This window comes from Atta colombica, unplaced genomic scaffold (assembly GCF_001594045.1).
Source record: "Atta colombica isolate Treedump-2 unplaced genomic scaffold, Acol1.0 scaffold236, whole genome shotgun sequence".
Classification (NCBI taxonomy): Eukaryota; Metazoa; Arthropoda; class Insecta; order Hymenoptera; family Formicidae; genus Atta; species Atta colombica.
In genome coordinates, this window is record NW_017259334.1 from 469,094 (window position 1) to 484,627 (window position 15,534).

The 15,534-nt window shown below is 29.8% G+C and overlaps 2 protein-coding genes across 3 annotated transcripts in view; one reads left to right on the forward strand and one right to left on the reverse strand.

Annotated features, from left to right (window-relative positions):
• Positions 1-2,521, reverse strand: part of LOC108688587 (soma ferritin-like) — a 4,155-nt gene extending 1,634 nt beyond the window's left edge. Inside the window, exons 1-2 of the mRNA XM_018194898.1 lie at positions 2,423-2,521; positions 409-633 (exon numbers count right to left, since the gene is read on the reverse strand). Coding sequence (XP_018050387.1) covers positions 409-633; positions 2,423-2,521 — 324 coding nt within the window. The remainder of the gene's footprint in view (positions 1-408; positions 634-2,422) is intronic.
• Positions 2,522-3,895: 1,374 nt separating this feature from the next.
• LOC108688578 (tetratricopeptide repeat protein 17) lies at positions 3,896-10,931 on the forward strand. 2 transcript variants are annotated; one of them, XM_018194888.1, is made up of 17 exons: positions 3,896-3,943; positions 4,743-4,899; positions 5,077-5,333; positions 5,871-5,982; positions 6,046-6,272; positions 6,381-6,668; positions 6,739-7,076; positions 7,152-7,365; positions 7,443-7,686; positions 7,774-7,998; positions 8,167-8,347; positions 8,828-8,986; positions 9,367-9,527; positions 9,679-9,833; positions 10,049-10,274; positions 10,346-10,609; positions 10,701-10,931. In XM_018194888.1, exons 2-17 carry the CDS (start codon positions 4,762-4,764, stop codon positions 10,854-10,856), a joined length of 3,345 nt encoding a protein of 1,114 aa, XP_018050377.1. In that variant the 5' UTR covers positions 3,896-3,943; positions 4,743-4,761; the 3' UTR covers positions 10,857-10,931. The 2 variants fall into 2 exon arrangements, with proteins under 2 accessions (XP_018050377.1, XP_018050376.1); XM_018194887.1 differs by lacking the exon at positions 3,896-3,943 and having other exon boundaries at positions 4,596-4,899.
• Positions 10,932-15,534: the final 4,603 nt, after the last annotated feature.

Genomic DNA, 15,534 nt, shown 5'->3' on the forward strand with positions numbered 1-15,534 from the left:
TAATTTCAATTGAAATTTATGGCAATCAATATCTATATATATTAATAACTTAATAATCTTCGATATTGTATATCAACATTGTACATTAGTCATAAATTTTGCCAGATCGCTTGTAAAAGATATTGAGAAGGAATTCCTAAAGTTGTAAGCCACATTTTTTTTATTTCAATGACTGATCAAACTGAAATATGTTATCAGTTTAGAGAAGAAAAGAAAGATCGTTTTTAGACTAGAAATTTAACATCGCTATATAAGTAATAAATTAAGGTATTTTTTTTTACCTCGGTGGAATCAATTAATATGTGCGCATGCGCTCATGCAAAACACACACACACCTACACACACACACACACACACACACACACACACACACACACACACACACACATACATATACACAGTACACACCTGATTTACTCTCTTCTCTAGTTGCAGAGCCTCCATCATAGCGTCTTTCGCGCTGTTCCAGTTTCTCCTGGACGGTGCCTGGATGTCTGTCAGCACGACGTCGCCACCTCGTTTGTTCTGATAATTCAGAAATTTCATGGCATGTTCGCGTTCCTCGTCCGACGCCTTCTTGAAGTACTTATACAGACCCGGTAACGCGACATCGCTTCTATCAAAGTAGTATGCCTGCAACGAAACGCATGCGGAAGGATGCAGCGTGCAGGATGTGGGACATTAGGATAAATTCCGACAAGGAATTGCCTACAATCAGTAGGTTTAGACCAGATATCTGTTCTTTTCAACTGAATTTCTTATACTATTTATCCCTTCTTTTTCTCTTCACGTAAGAGAGAAAAGGAAAAAAAATGTGAACGGTGCAAGAAGTTCAGGAAAAAATAAATTACTGATCTGCAAAGACACACATGCAGTAACTCTAGTGAAAAAAATTCTCGAAATATCTCATAATATTTTAAAAAATTTGTTACATTTTTAGTTAATAAGGATTTCTGAAAAAATATTGAATTTTTCCAGATATTAGAAATTTTTTTTAGAAATTATAGAATAAAGAGTCTTAGAATATTTCAAAATTCATATATTAAATAACAAAATTCTAAAAAAGAAATGTGAACTTTTCCAGAATTTCCGAAAAGTGTTCTAATTTGTAGTTAAAAAATTAAAAAATTATACAGAAATTCTAAAAAATTCAAAAATTTATATAAAATTTTAAAAAATTATGTGAAGAATTTCAAAAAAAATTTTTACCAGAAAAATCTTTTAGCCTTTTGCTCTGAATTCTTTACAGTTGTGATAACTAGAGTTTTAAAGTCATATGAAACCGTAACATTATATGGCGCGGCCAAAATCATTACAAATACTTTGAAGCGTTTGATTGATCAATGAGAAGAAACAATTTTACGAATTTATCAATCGAAGAATGCTTCATAACATTTGTAATATTATGATAACCGTATCAATAATAAGAAAGAAATGACAAGTTGAAGTTTCTTGCATGCCATCTGTAAATAAAGAAAAAATTTGAATAAGACAAAATAATGAAATTTTTTTTTAAAACTTTTATAAAAATGAATCGAAACTATTCTTCTCTCCTCTGATAGTCAGTAAATAATCATGAAAAGTACGTGAAATGAAAATATGTATTATAAGCTTTTAAGCTTATTTTTCACTTCATATGCCATTTATGATTACTTATTGATTGTCAGGGAGATAAGAATTACAAATCTTTTAAAGCGGTTTCATTATTTTATATTATTTCTCTTTATTTATATAAATTCTCTTTATTTATATATACAAATGGCATATGCAAAATAACTTCAAAAGGTGCTAAAGGTTTACTGTATCCATTGTAGATCGGGTTTTACGATCAATATTCGTCTATTTATTTACTTCGGTACCACAAATAACCACTTAGGTATACAAACGCATTCATTCGATCAATTGCAGTGGAGAACTTTTGTCACGCGAACTTTGGTGGACAATATGAAAACTGCACGTAGTTATACCAAGAATTTATTACATTTATTTATTAATATGTAGAATCAGATTAGAAAGGGAGATAGCAAGAGTTAGTGAAAGGTACAATGGAACTTTAATACAATGTAATGACTAATGTATTCAATAAATAAAAGAGGTAATTTATACAAAAAGGTATTTCCCTCGCAACGTCTCTAATTTTATGGATATAACTTTTATTTATACTTAATATCCAGAGTGATATGAAAGATTTAAGCTGGTAGCATTGAGAGAGGCGCACGTGTACGACATATAGTAGCAAGAAACAGAGGTCTATCTAATCAGGTTGCCTCGGATCGCATTATATCGACGAGGGAAAAACGTTCAGGTGTACATTGCACGCGCGGGGGTGTTTCGATCGCGCGGCCGAGGGCGAAGGGGTGACTGAAAACTAAAAGCTGGGAATGCTGTAGGGCTAAGCTTGATGATCAATACGCCGACTGACCATGGACAGATAGACATAACTGGCGTATAGCTCCAAATTGATTTGCTTGTTGAGCGCGTCCTCGCACTCCTCGTGGAAGTTTTGCCGCACCAGACTCATGGCTACGAGACAAGGGTGGTTCTCACCGCGCTGCCCGTTGTGAAGAGAACTCGCACTGCGCGTTCGCGATCTCGGCCCTGACTATCCACTGACTAATCGCGGATCCCGATCTGCGTTCCGTTCACTCTACGAAGACGATGGATAGGAACGATGCCGCGGAGTCTCGAGGACTTTCATAACATTCCGCAATTGGCGGAACAGTCGGAGCCGAGAGTGCTGCAACTGCACGCAGGCGCGGATACCACTTCGGCGTAGATATCTCGATAAAGAAAATTAAAGAGACTGATCCCTGCCAAGGCCGCCAAGCCAGGAAAAAGCGCGATTGAAGATTTCGCAGGAGATTCGCAACTATACGTAGTATAGTAAAATACGTCGCGACTGTTTGTAAATGAAGAAGAAAATAATGCAAATGCGTGGATTTTTGTCGAACGATCGAAGTTACTGCGACGCAAATGCGCGCATATTAGTCATCATTGTTTAAAAGATAAAAAATGAAATTATACTTTGCGACGATTGCAATAATAACGATTGCAGGTGTTCTTACGAGTTGTCTGTGTAATAAGCGAATTTATTGCGAGTTTATTTGTTAGAAGTCGTAGAATTGTAAAAATGTTCTTTGTAAAAAACACTTTTTCTACGTTGTTATACATAAAAAAGAATTTTTTGTTTACCTAACCTATTGAGATTTTTAATTTAATTTGAGAGCTGAGAATATTTTTTATTTTTACGCGAAAATATATATATATAATAATCTATCAATTTCATTTTGATTGAATTTGAAATGAGAAAAAATAAACGAACTTTTAATAATCATAGAATCTATAAAGTATAGGGAGTTTGTATGTATGTGCGTGCGTGCGTGCGTGCGTGCGTGCGTGCGTGCGTGCGTGTGTGTGTGTGTGTGTGTGTGTGTGTGTGTGTGTGTGTGTGTGTGTGTGTGTGTGTGTGTGTGTGTGTGTGTGAACATGTGATACAAATTAATTTAACCAAAGAATTTATATCAATTCTTGCATAACTTTTTTATATCTAACTATATGTAGCCGTGTTCTGATATATACTGCTGCTACTGAAAATCTATACAGTTTGTGCAGTTACAATGTAATTTTCAGTGCTAAAAATTATAATGTATGTGACACAATCTATAGATTTTCAGTAGCGGCAGTATATATCAGAACAGTTAATTAGATATAAAAAAAATATTGCATGCAAAAATTAACTCTTTAGCTAAACTCTTTAGCTAAACTGATTTATCACATGTTCAAATTTTTAGGAATTTACTCATTTTTTCCACATATTTATTAGCTCTAATCTAACATTATTTCAAGCAAAAAGGATATAAAAGAGTGCCTTCCGGAATCGCAATTATCGATCGCAATTAGAGATATGAGATGCTATTATAACAGAGATCAACAATTTTACATGGTAATAATTGAAAAATTTTGTACATTTTAATTTAATGCTACGGAGTATATATATAAAATGAAAAAATTGAATTTAATCGAAAAATAATTTAATCAATTATTAATTGTATATTATTTATAAATAATGTATTTATGTAAATATATTTTGTTAAATATATAATAGAATATAGTAATGAAACACTAATATAAAAAATAACATTAAAAATTAATTTTAAAAAATTTTATAGAATTATTGTAATTTCTGAATATTATTATTTTATACTAAATTATTAATAACTTTTTTGTAAAAATGTATAATGATTCTTTATTGACTTTTTTTAACATAAGGAAAAATTAATTCAATTATATTATTACAAAATCTTTTTCTACTTTTCTGTATTTTCCACATGCTCTGCACTTTCTGCACTTTACACACCTATAGCAATTAATATTTTTAGAAATATTTTGATTGTCAAGAAACAATTTTTTTTATTTCTTGTGATAATTGGATTTGACCATATCTCTATGTACATATAGTTCACATATTTCATGTTTAATTTTTTATTACATGTGATTGTGTCGTATCATCAGTGACTAACAACTCACCTCGATATCACTCAACATTGAAGTGACAGCCGTTGTCGTTGACAATCACTGATCCGCGTCGTATCGTGTTTCGAATCATTTCGAATCGACCTGAATCATTCCGGTAGGAAATTTCGCGACGTAGTAGCTGTTTTCACTCGTTCCTTGCGAAATTTGTGTGCAGAAACGCGCACGTTTTCGCAGCAATGGTCTACGTTGTTAAGTTTTTCTCGCAGACTCGGTGAAGCCTATGGCATGTCGTATGGGGTTATACCGCGGAAAATGATTCGGAGCAACGTGTCCTGCAGAATTGTCACGGTGCTTGCGGTGATACTTGAAATCTCGGCCACCAAACATTGGTATGTCACGGAAAATGGGAGAATTCAACCGCAAGTAAGTCTTTCTTTTCTTATAATTCAATGGAAATGCGAATACCTGGCTTCGATTTTTTTTCAATGGAATCATCACGTGCAAATATGAACACCACATTATTTTATAATGATCTAGGAGTTTTATCGACAGATGTGATTATTTGATATTTAAACTTTATGTTCTTTTTCACATTTCCAGCATGACAGTGTCTTTGATATGCGTCGACCATATGATCTTTTGGGGTTTTTGGAGCAGGAAAAACGCAGGGAAACAGCTGATGCCATATACAAGAAAATATCAAGAAAAGAAGTATCTATTGACAATCAGTTTGTTGGTCTAAGCATGGTTGATGCAGAAAATTCAAATTCAGATTGTTTCTTATGGGACAAATCATTGGCTGATGTTGACGTGCATGCTAGCATAATGATCGATTATAAACTTAAAGATGGCATAGAGTAAGTTATTATTAGTCATAAATTTGAGAAAATATGGCTGCGTTCAGCAAACACAACAGTGGAGTAAGCCCTTGTTGCTATTAATATGTTTTTCTGATATATTTATCATAGAATCCAAGATCCACACATAATAATCACAATAATAATTACTCAGTGCTTATTCAATTATTATATTTTCTAAATTACTACACTGAAAAAATGTACTAAATTTTAACAAATATTTAATATTTACTTAATAAAAAAATAATTAAATCAATTTATTGATTCTACCAAATATAACTTTATATTTAGTATATAAAAATTTACGATTAGCTGATACTATTTAAACAAATGATTTATTAAAATTTAATACATTTTTTCGATATGTTCGGAAAACACAATAATTAAGTGAGGGCTCAGTAATTGTTATCTGTAATTCAAATAGATATCTAAAAATAATATATATATAATAGCAATAAGTTTTTTAATTAATTGTGTTTTCTGAAAGTAGCCTATGTACTTATTTGTTGAAGGATAATATAATACTTTATGTTACAGTCAAACTGATTATATGTTATATAATGTGGTGGCTAATAGTAAACCAACAGTTCCTGATTGTCAGAAAACATTTCCGTTAGATTTCAGTATATATACATTTGAACATCTTAAAGTAGGTAGAATATATTTTATACAGAAGTCATAACATGTTTGTAACATCATTTTTGTTTATTAGGCAATGCAGAACCGAAAAAATCTTACGCAACATGAAGAACTCAGTTTAATGAAGTATTTACCTTTGAATACTGATCTTAATCAATTTGGTCATCAACTTGCTTACAGCTTATCTCGCAATAATACCTCTTGGATATATTTGAATCTAGCATCGATTTATTGGCGGATTAGGGGAGATGCTTACAATGCTTTAGAGTGCAGTCGTAGAGCGATTGTATGTGCTTCAAGGTAATATAATAAAAAATTTGTTTATATTGTTATAGATACTAGAAAAAAGTGGAAGACAACTAGTGTAATTTTACTGATTTTGTAACGAAAACATTGTATGTGATTAAGGCAATATCGTGATATTCCTCTTCTGACTACTGCCGGTATTTTACACGCTGCAAGATATTCTGGTGAAGCCGCGATTGTTTTACATGCGGCGATAGATTATAATCCAATAGAAAGTCATCATCATCTGGCGCTGGGCCACATTTACACGTCCCTCGGCGACTTCGATCGATCCGCAGCGTGTTATGATAATTGTTTGAAATTGGCACCTGACACACTAGAAGCCAAACAGATGAAATATGCCATATTCTGTCATCGTTTTTTGGAAACATCTTTGTTATTATTTGATCAGTAAGTTGACATCGTTATTCCCAGTTTAAGAACAGTGCTGATGAAGTGTTTATGATTATAATTATTACAGACGCTTGCGGAATGTGTTGTCAGAAATACATGCATATCACGACTGGAAGGAAGAGTGGTTTAAACTCTATGAGCATATGCTCTGGGAGCAAAATATTAAATCTGCTACCAGAGAAATTAAGCTCGCTTTTGCGCGAGAGCAAAATCTACATTTACTTACGATAAATCCGATTGAAAGATCAATTCATCATATCGATAATAATGTTATATTATCTTACATGGATTTGGGAGATAGGAAAAAAATAGCTGAGAACATGCTACAGAATGTTCATGTTAGTCTTCACCTGTTGAAAAATTTACAAAAACAAGTAAAGGAGCGCAGCAATCGTATTACAAAGGGTACTTTTGTGATTTTTACAACAGATGTAAATTGAATGAATTAAGTATAGCAAAATCCATTTAATATTATTTCAGACATAATTACAGAATTAAATATGGAATACAATAATTTATTTGCGTCGCCAACAAGAAGTCCGAAATATCACAATGTGGAAATTAAGAAAGGAAATGAAGATTTTGAAACTGACTATTGGCCAAAGATATCTGACTGTGATAGTTCTATGTTAATGTTTGGAGATGGAAAACAATACTTGCCTATTTATTTATCGCCTGAAAACAAAGGTTATGCGTAAGTACAAATTTTGTACGCTGTATTATATTATAATACATTTTAATTCTAATATATTTTTTTCTGAATATTATTAGAACACATTTGTTCGTAAATGAATTGATTGATATAGAACCATGGAAAAAGCATCCATTACCATGGCATCCACCAATATGTCAATCACCTATATCGTTTAATGAAAGATATATTACGCATATGTTGCTGGATGCAACTGTGCAGCAGCATTCTCCAGACATTTCTATGAAACCATTTCTACATAGTTTGGTTCACACTGCGGATTTGGCAGAAATTGGTCAAAGAATTTTGACGGCAACTAAAGCGGTATAATTGATTATTATTTTGAATTTATTATTATTATGCATGAAATAATTATAATATTCTAACAGAAAATTAACTATTTAAAAACAGAAAGTAGCAGCACCATGGGTATTGTCTATGCTTGCATCTTTACATTGGAGAATAGTAGGAAAACCTCGTTTAGCTTTGGATTGCCTCCAATTAGCATTGGAAAATGTTCCTAAAGAATTTAAAGATGTACCTTTAGTTAGTATAGCTTCGATATACCATAAAGTAGGTTTAATTGACGATGCTTTAAGACTTACGGACAAAGCTTTACAAATTAATGCTGTGGAGGTATGCATGAAAATGTAATTTAATATTATATTAAATATAATATTATATTAAATTATAAAAGAAGTTGTATTTTTATAAAAAATATTTTTACAATATTAAAAAAAACTACTTTTTGCATTGTCTAGATAAAGGAAAGTCATATATCTTGTCATATAATTTATATTTCAGCCAATGACTAATTTTTTATTTGGTATATTATTGAACATAAAAGGAAATTACACAGGAGCTATATATTATTTGAAACAAGCGTTAAGGGTGGATTCACATTTATACGATGGTAGGGCATTAATGTTATTGAAAACATTAGCCTGTCGTGAAAAATTTAATGTTATCACAGGTAATTGTCCAGGTATGTAGATGTATATTTCGATATTGTGGATACTGTTTGTTGTATTTGTACGATATATTTTCACATTATTTTTCATTTAGTTCGTATCTAATTTGTTTATACAAATTACATATTTCTATGTATAAACAAAATTTCTATGTATAAACAAAAATGTATAATTTATTTTTATTATAAACGATGAGAATTACAGAATAAATGATAATAAGTTAAAAATAATGAAAAAAGAAAAAAGAGCAAAGACAAAAATATAGATTAATATATTTTCTTATTTCTTTAACTTTATTTCTTTTTTTATTTTGTAACATTTTTCAATCTTTGATTTTTTTGCGATTATTATGTTTTTATTTATTTGTAATTGAATTTGCATAGAATTTATTGTGTTTTTTCAGTTGATTAATTTTGTTCACTATTGATGGTACTGTGTTCTAAAAAAACACAGATTATTGTGATGAATAATGACAAACATTGTCATAATCACAGGCTGTGAAGAACAAAGAACTAATTTACATAAACATTCTACGAACCTGCCTTCTGTATTACTTACTAAATATAATTTGCAAGCAAGTGATACATTTTTGCGTAAACGACAAGTCAAGAATTGTAAACATATTAAGTACATTTCAAAGACAGAAGAAACAGGTGCGTATTTTTCGCACGTATTTATCTTAAAAATAGGTTTTGTTAGATTGTGCTATGTACTTTTTATTTCACATAATTTTGACATTTGTTTTATTTTTGCTTAAAGTAAGCATAATATAATTTTAGTTTATAATTGTGCATCTTATATGTTAATATAATCTTGTCTTTTTATTTGTTGTTTTGTTCCTTATATAATAAAGATTTTTGTTGCTTATTTATGCCTTTTTTATTATTTTACCTGCTTTGGATGTTATGTAATTTTATTTTATTTTATATGATGTACTGCAATTCAAATTTAATACTTTGATAGTATTTTCTTTCAAAATAGAAATATAAATCTATTATTATATTCTAGTTAATAGTAAAAAAACTTATTATAGGCATGAATTGTTGGAGTAATCACAAAATCGGATTATTGGACGTGTCATACTACAGTAAGAAAGAACATGTACGTCAAGGTCTTATACATTCATTATTACTTCCTAATAGTGCGACTAAACTACATGATCCACATGTGCATATGACCAGAATTTCAGATAATGTAAGCAAATAATTTCAATGATCTCCCACAATAAAATCACGTACAGATCGTATTATGTATATAAAGATAAAATTATTTTCATATTATTTAACATATTAATTTAATTCACAAATCTCTGATAGTTTATACACAAATAATTTTTGTATCGAAGGACATGCTACGTACATATACTGATTCATTTGATAAAATTCCTGACAATCAAAAGGAGTCATATTATCCAAGTAAGGATGAATGCGATGAGCTTAAATATGAAGATTGGGCTGCTTCTCTATTCGTATTTCATAAATTTATACGACGAAATGTGACGTATGTAATCAATTACTATGCTAATTATAAAATATGCTAAAATATATCCATATAACAAAAGTTTGTAGTAATTTTACTGTAACGCTACAATATTATTACAATATTACTGAAATATTGCAATGTTGCTGCAACATTGCTGGAATAATCTGTGTTACACGAGTACTATTTCTCTCTATATATATTATATACAAATTGTTTATATATTAATCTTTCAGCATCGAAGATGAGATCAAATCATTGGATGATGATATTCCGAATTTACAGCCAATATGTAATAAGAGTAACTCTGAAATGAGTCGTGTAACCGAGGTGATGCAATTCTCGCAGTTACTACAATACAAAGCTGAACTTGATATGGCTGAGTGGCTGATGATGATGACTGGAATGCAGAACGACACTTTGCAAGGACTCGGGACCAAAATCGCATTTGCTTTGCAAAAAGTGATTATAAAATTCTATAATTATATATTCAGTATGCATATAATGTATTAATACATACTGTCTCGAAATAGCATTATGCTTCTTGGACCTTGGCAATAGCCGCATCATTTTATTGGCGCGTAGCAGGCGACAGTCGCAAAGCGCTAGATTGTATGTGGCAAAGCCTAGAGAATACTCCGAAGGATATGCAAGACATACTTCTCGTAAACCTGGCGTCTTTACTTAGTTCGCAAAATTATTTCCACGAGGCCCTCGAAATCGCTCAGATAGCACTCTCAATTGGTCCGGATTTCATAATTAATCATTATGTTGTTGCTAATCTTCATGCTGCTTTGGTAAATTAAATACTTTACAATTACAATACTATATATAAGTTATATTATATAATGAAGCAAATATTTAACTGACGCACATTTTTTTTTACAGGGTGACTTCGAGACTGCTGCAAGTTTTTACAGATCTTCACTTGATCTCGATCCAAATTTTGAACCGGCTATTACGAGGTTGCGAGTGATATTATGTTTCTTGTTATTTGATGATAAAAAATTCGCAATGAGTGAGATACTGCGGAATATTTTGTAAAATTACCTTTTGCAAATCGTTAATGCGAAGTAATTTGACTAAAGTGCCTTTGTACATTGTTAATACGAAAAATGAGAAGGAATGTACGTTACAGTATTAAAGTATGAAATGAAAAGCAATTATCATAATTATATATTATTATATGTATTGCAATTGTATAATTTTAAAATGAAAAAAAAAATAGTTGAGTGTATGGTGACACAAATACTTGTTAAATTATTACAGAATTTTATAATCAAATAATATAATCAAATAATCATAAGATATATTTTCACATTGAACTTCTAAGTTTAATATTGGCTTTTCAAAATATTTGAACCGATAAGAAAAATGAGCACATTGTTTAGATGTATTATTTAATTATTTGTTACAGATATTATTTATTTTCATGAATGTGATAACTTTTTGTTATATTAGTAAACACACATCATGAAGCAATACATTATTGAAATGTAAAAATTGAATAAAAATAAATTTTGCAATGATCTTTATGTTGACATTTATGCTTACTTATACATTTACTTATACAGAAATTGTATAAGTACGATTCGAATCTTTCATGCGGCAGCGAAGAAAGATATCACTGTTATATTCAAATCTTTTTTAATTTATTAAGTGTCGCAAGTACAGAATAGATTATCAATCAATTTGATCATATAGTATAAATTTGTTGTGTTTGATGTTTGTATATTATATATTAAAACCAAAATTCACGATATTATATGAGAAAACGGCATTACGATTGTATATAAATTGTATAGAGTTGTATAGGGCTTAGATGTTACATTTCGTGAATATTGATTTTTTTCTAATTTGTATACTGCATATTTATTAATATTATACTATAATATGAGATAATGCCGTAACATATTATATTTACATTATCTGTTATTAAAAACGCAAAAAATAAAAATGGGAGCAACAAATATGTCTCTGTTATCATGTTAGAATTGATTCTGCTGTTTGAAGTTAATTTCTTCGCGTGATGAGAGACAGATTTTCTGTTACCTTCATTCTTGCGTTAAGAAGCTTTGTGCGAACATAAATATATTTTTTCGCATCATTTTTAATTTTATCATTTTTTATGACGTGCATGACAAAGTCAGAGTGAGAATATCATACAAGAGAATGCAAGATGCTTTGGATTTTAATGATTAATACAATTAATTCTATATTTTCGTAAAGAAATGCATGAATGCCTTGTGAGTTGTGCAAATCATGACAGAGTGACAAAAAAGGACTAGAAAAGGAGACTTTAGGCACCATCGCAATCACAGATACATTTATTATTTATTTATTTATTATTATTTATTACGCTGTTGCGGTTTTTTGTCATGTCAAGGGCCCAAGACGTAATTTGATTTATTCCGGTAATATCGAAAATTTATACAATTGTCTTGCACTGCGCCTATTAATGGAAAATTACACATATGCTTCACATTGAATGTGTATATACGTATAATACATACATATACTATATTATAAACATATAATAATAATGATCACTGAAATCGTCAGTGTTAACTGTGAATACTGCAGTATATCGTGTCGGTAGTGCGATAGTTCCGTCGAGTGAACTTCATGCAATCGTAGCATCGTCGGCTATGATACCTTGCGTCGATAAAGGAAACGTGCATGATTGTTCGGTCAGTTGGTTATCTCCGTGAGATCATAAGGTAATCGGGTCCAATATGAGTCCCCTAAGCTTTGAGAATTTTTTAAATTTTTTGCTAGGATCTCTCAAAATTGAAAATTAATTAACACATTCGAAAAAAGAAACACTTCTAAACGAAAAAAAATATGAGTCATATTCATGTATTTATAGAGATGCAGTAGATATCTAAAAGAAAAGTAGCATTTAGGGCACCTTAGTAAAATGTATACTCAATGTGAGTCGTGTACATGTCTTTCCTTTTTTATATGAAAATATTAAAAATATGGAAAATAAAGTGATCCAACGTTATTTTTATAAGTTTATAATTTTATTGCATAAACATAATGATGTATAAATAATGATTTAAAAAAGCTATTTAGCAATTTAAACATTGAATACCTATGTTCTTCTTCTTATACTATACTTATAAAATATTCGCAGTTCGGACAAATAAAAGGCCTCTTAGTTTTTAATTAATTTTTAGTTAATTTCACATAATCCTTATGAACATATTTGTGAAAAATGTCACATTACGCATGTGTTCGGACATGGCCTACATTGGTATCATCATACAAAGACTACTTTTTCTTTAATTATAAACAAAACGTTGTGACAAAAATATAAACTAAGTATAGTGTTGTAAAATATGAATATAGAGCTACAATAACATGAACTACGGAAATTAATAACCATGTTTTTAGAATTATCGAAAGCAATTACTTACGGAATATTACATTACAACTACGATGTATCAGTTTTTTCTGTTCTTATGCAAACACACAATGAATAACATGATTTATAAATCGATGCAATCGAGTCGTACAGATCGCTGCTTGAATTACTATTGTCATCTGTTAAATTATATAAGCATATAATTATAATTAGAATAATCATATAATTATATACAAACAAAGAATAGCCCATTTTAGGAAACGACTTTGGGAAAATGAAATTGGGCCCGGTTATCTTAGTTATCATCTGCATAATGAATATTTCGGTAATAGATTATGTGGATTCGAAAATTGAATCAATTGAAATATACGTCATTATTAAATTATTATTATAAAAAATAACGGCATAGTAACTTTTGCATTTCCTGCTTACATTTTGTTATTGAACAATAAAAATTTCTTAGATTAAGAGACTTTCGTGGAAAAAGTATTTAAAAAATGTTTTTTTAATCTCTTATCATATTATAGGCATAAAAAATTATTAATTTTTCTATTTAAGATATTTTTTGAATATCTTAATTTTTTCATCTTTTTTATAATTTCTTCAATATTTACAGAAATATAGAAATATAGAAAACCAGATTTTAGGATCACATCGATTTCATTTATAAATTTCAAATTTTTATAAATCTTTAAATTAATAAATATTTTTTGTTAGTTCACAATTTTAGTAAAAAAACTAACATGTTTTATAAATCCCTACTTAAAATTTACAATAGAAACCATTAGTTATGGATACAACATCTGTAGAATCAAATCGTATTCTATACACTTTATGATTACAATAAATTTGCAAGTAAAAAATGTTTACATTCGAATAAGCATAATATTGTCTGTAATCTGCAATAGGAATTATATACGTATAATGTAATCAAAATTCAAACGTAATTCGTATGCGATTACGAGCACGAAATTTATACATTCCTATCAGCATTGCTTGTGAGACACTAAACGTTTGTAACGTGACTGTACGACTAGCAACATATCTGCATTTAGATGCTATAAAACTATGATTTCTGTCCGTGTATTTCAAGGTAGATATTCTATGCGTTTCTCTAAGCAAAGTATCCTGTACATGCGAATAGAGACAAATAAGTAGCTTTTTAGTAATTTCTATCTATAATGCAAGGAAATATTTTAAATAAGGATATTATACTCACAATCAGTTACATACATAATAATTATGTTCCATGAAAGAACATATTTCATAAAAATATCTTATTTTCATATTTATTTATTTATTTAACATACTTTTATGACATTGCGATATTATAATATTAAAGATTAATTTAAGTAATCGTATAAATGTTGTTTTACTTATTACACTTATTACACGTTGACAGTTCCAAAAAGAATAAATATTGTAATATATTTTCAACTACAAATAATTATAACATCTATTAAAATATATTGTAATAATGTAATAATTAATCATGAATAGTTATAATATTCAATTTTTACATATGTCTCTTTATTTGAGACTTTTACTCCTCGTGATGGTTTTCAGTGTCGAAGCGTGATGTATCATGGAAGCCCCATGATAGTCGCTGTCACACGCACAAGAGTGTTATTTCTAATCTTGTGCAGTGGCCAGCAGCTGCATTGGGGTCCAATATATTGCCCCATATTGCATCTTACGGTATTCTAGTCAGTTTCGCTCGATTGGACCTGATTCGATCCACGTATCTAGACTTACATCAGATGTACGATGTCTTACGCAATTTGCACATTATCTTTGATATCCTTTATAAAGTAATACGGAAATACATACAAAACAGTTTACAAGTAACTATAATTATGCTTTATCGACAATGATCAGAGAAAAAAAATCATGTTTTAATTAAAATTATACCTATATTTTCTGCCTAACTCATGAAGCAAACAAGATTTCTATTAAAATCTATTAATTATTATAATTTAAGAATTAGTTTTATGCAAATGTCTTATTCTATAATCTTAAAAAGAGTCAAAAAGTAGTAAAATGTGTTTCATGTTTTTCTTTATGGATTAAATAATTCACGTTTCAGAATTTTATTAATAATATTAAAATTTTATTTTTACTTAATTTCTTTCTTACTCTCTCTCTCTCTCTCTCTCTCTCTCTCTCTCTCTCTCTGTGTGTGTGTGTGTGTGTGTGTGTGTGTGTGTGTGTGTGTGTGTGTGTGTGCGTGCGCGAAAATTAAGCAAAAATAATAATTCTAATACTATATTAATAATACTCAATACTATTAACAAAATTCTAATATACATATATTTGTATTTTTAATATATAAAACTAGAAAGTTATGCAAAT

What these genes read in the sequence shown, in the direction of transcription:
- LOC108688578 (XM_018194888.1), top strand. Translation starts at nt 4,762, where the DNA reads ATGTCGTATGGGGTTATACCGCGGAAAATGATTCGGAGCAACGTGTCC. An exon ending in GCGATTGTATGTGCTTCAAG is followed by an intron (nt 6,273 to 6,380) that starts GTAATATAATAA and finishes TATGTGATTAAG; the next exon opens with GCAATATCGTGATATTCCTC. An exon ending in TTTATACGACGAAATGTGAC is followed by an intron (nt 9,834 to 10,048) that starts GTATGTAATCAA and finishes TTAATCTTTCAG; the next exon opens with CATCGAAGATGAGATCAAAT.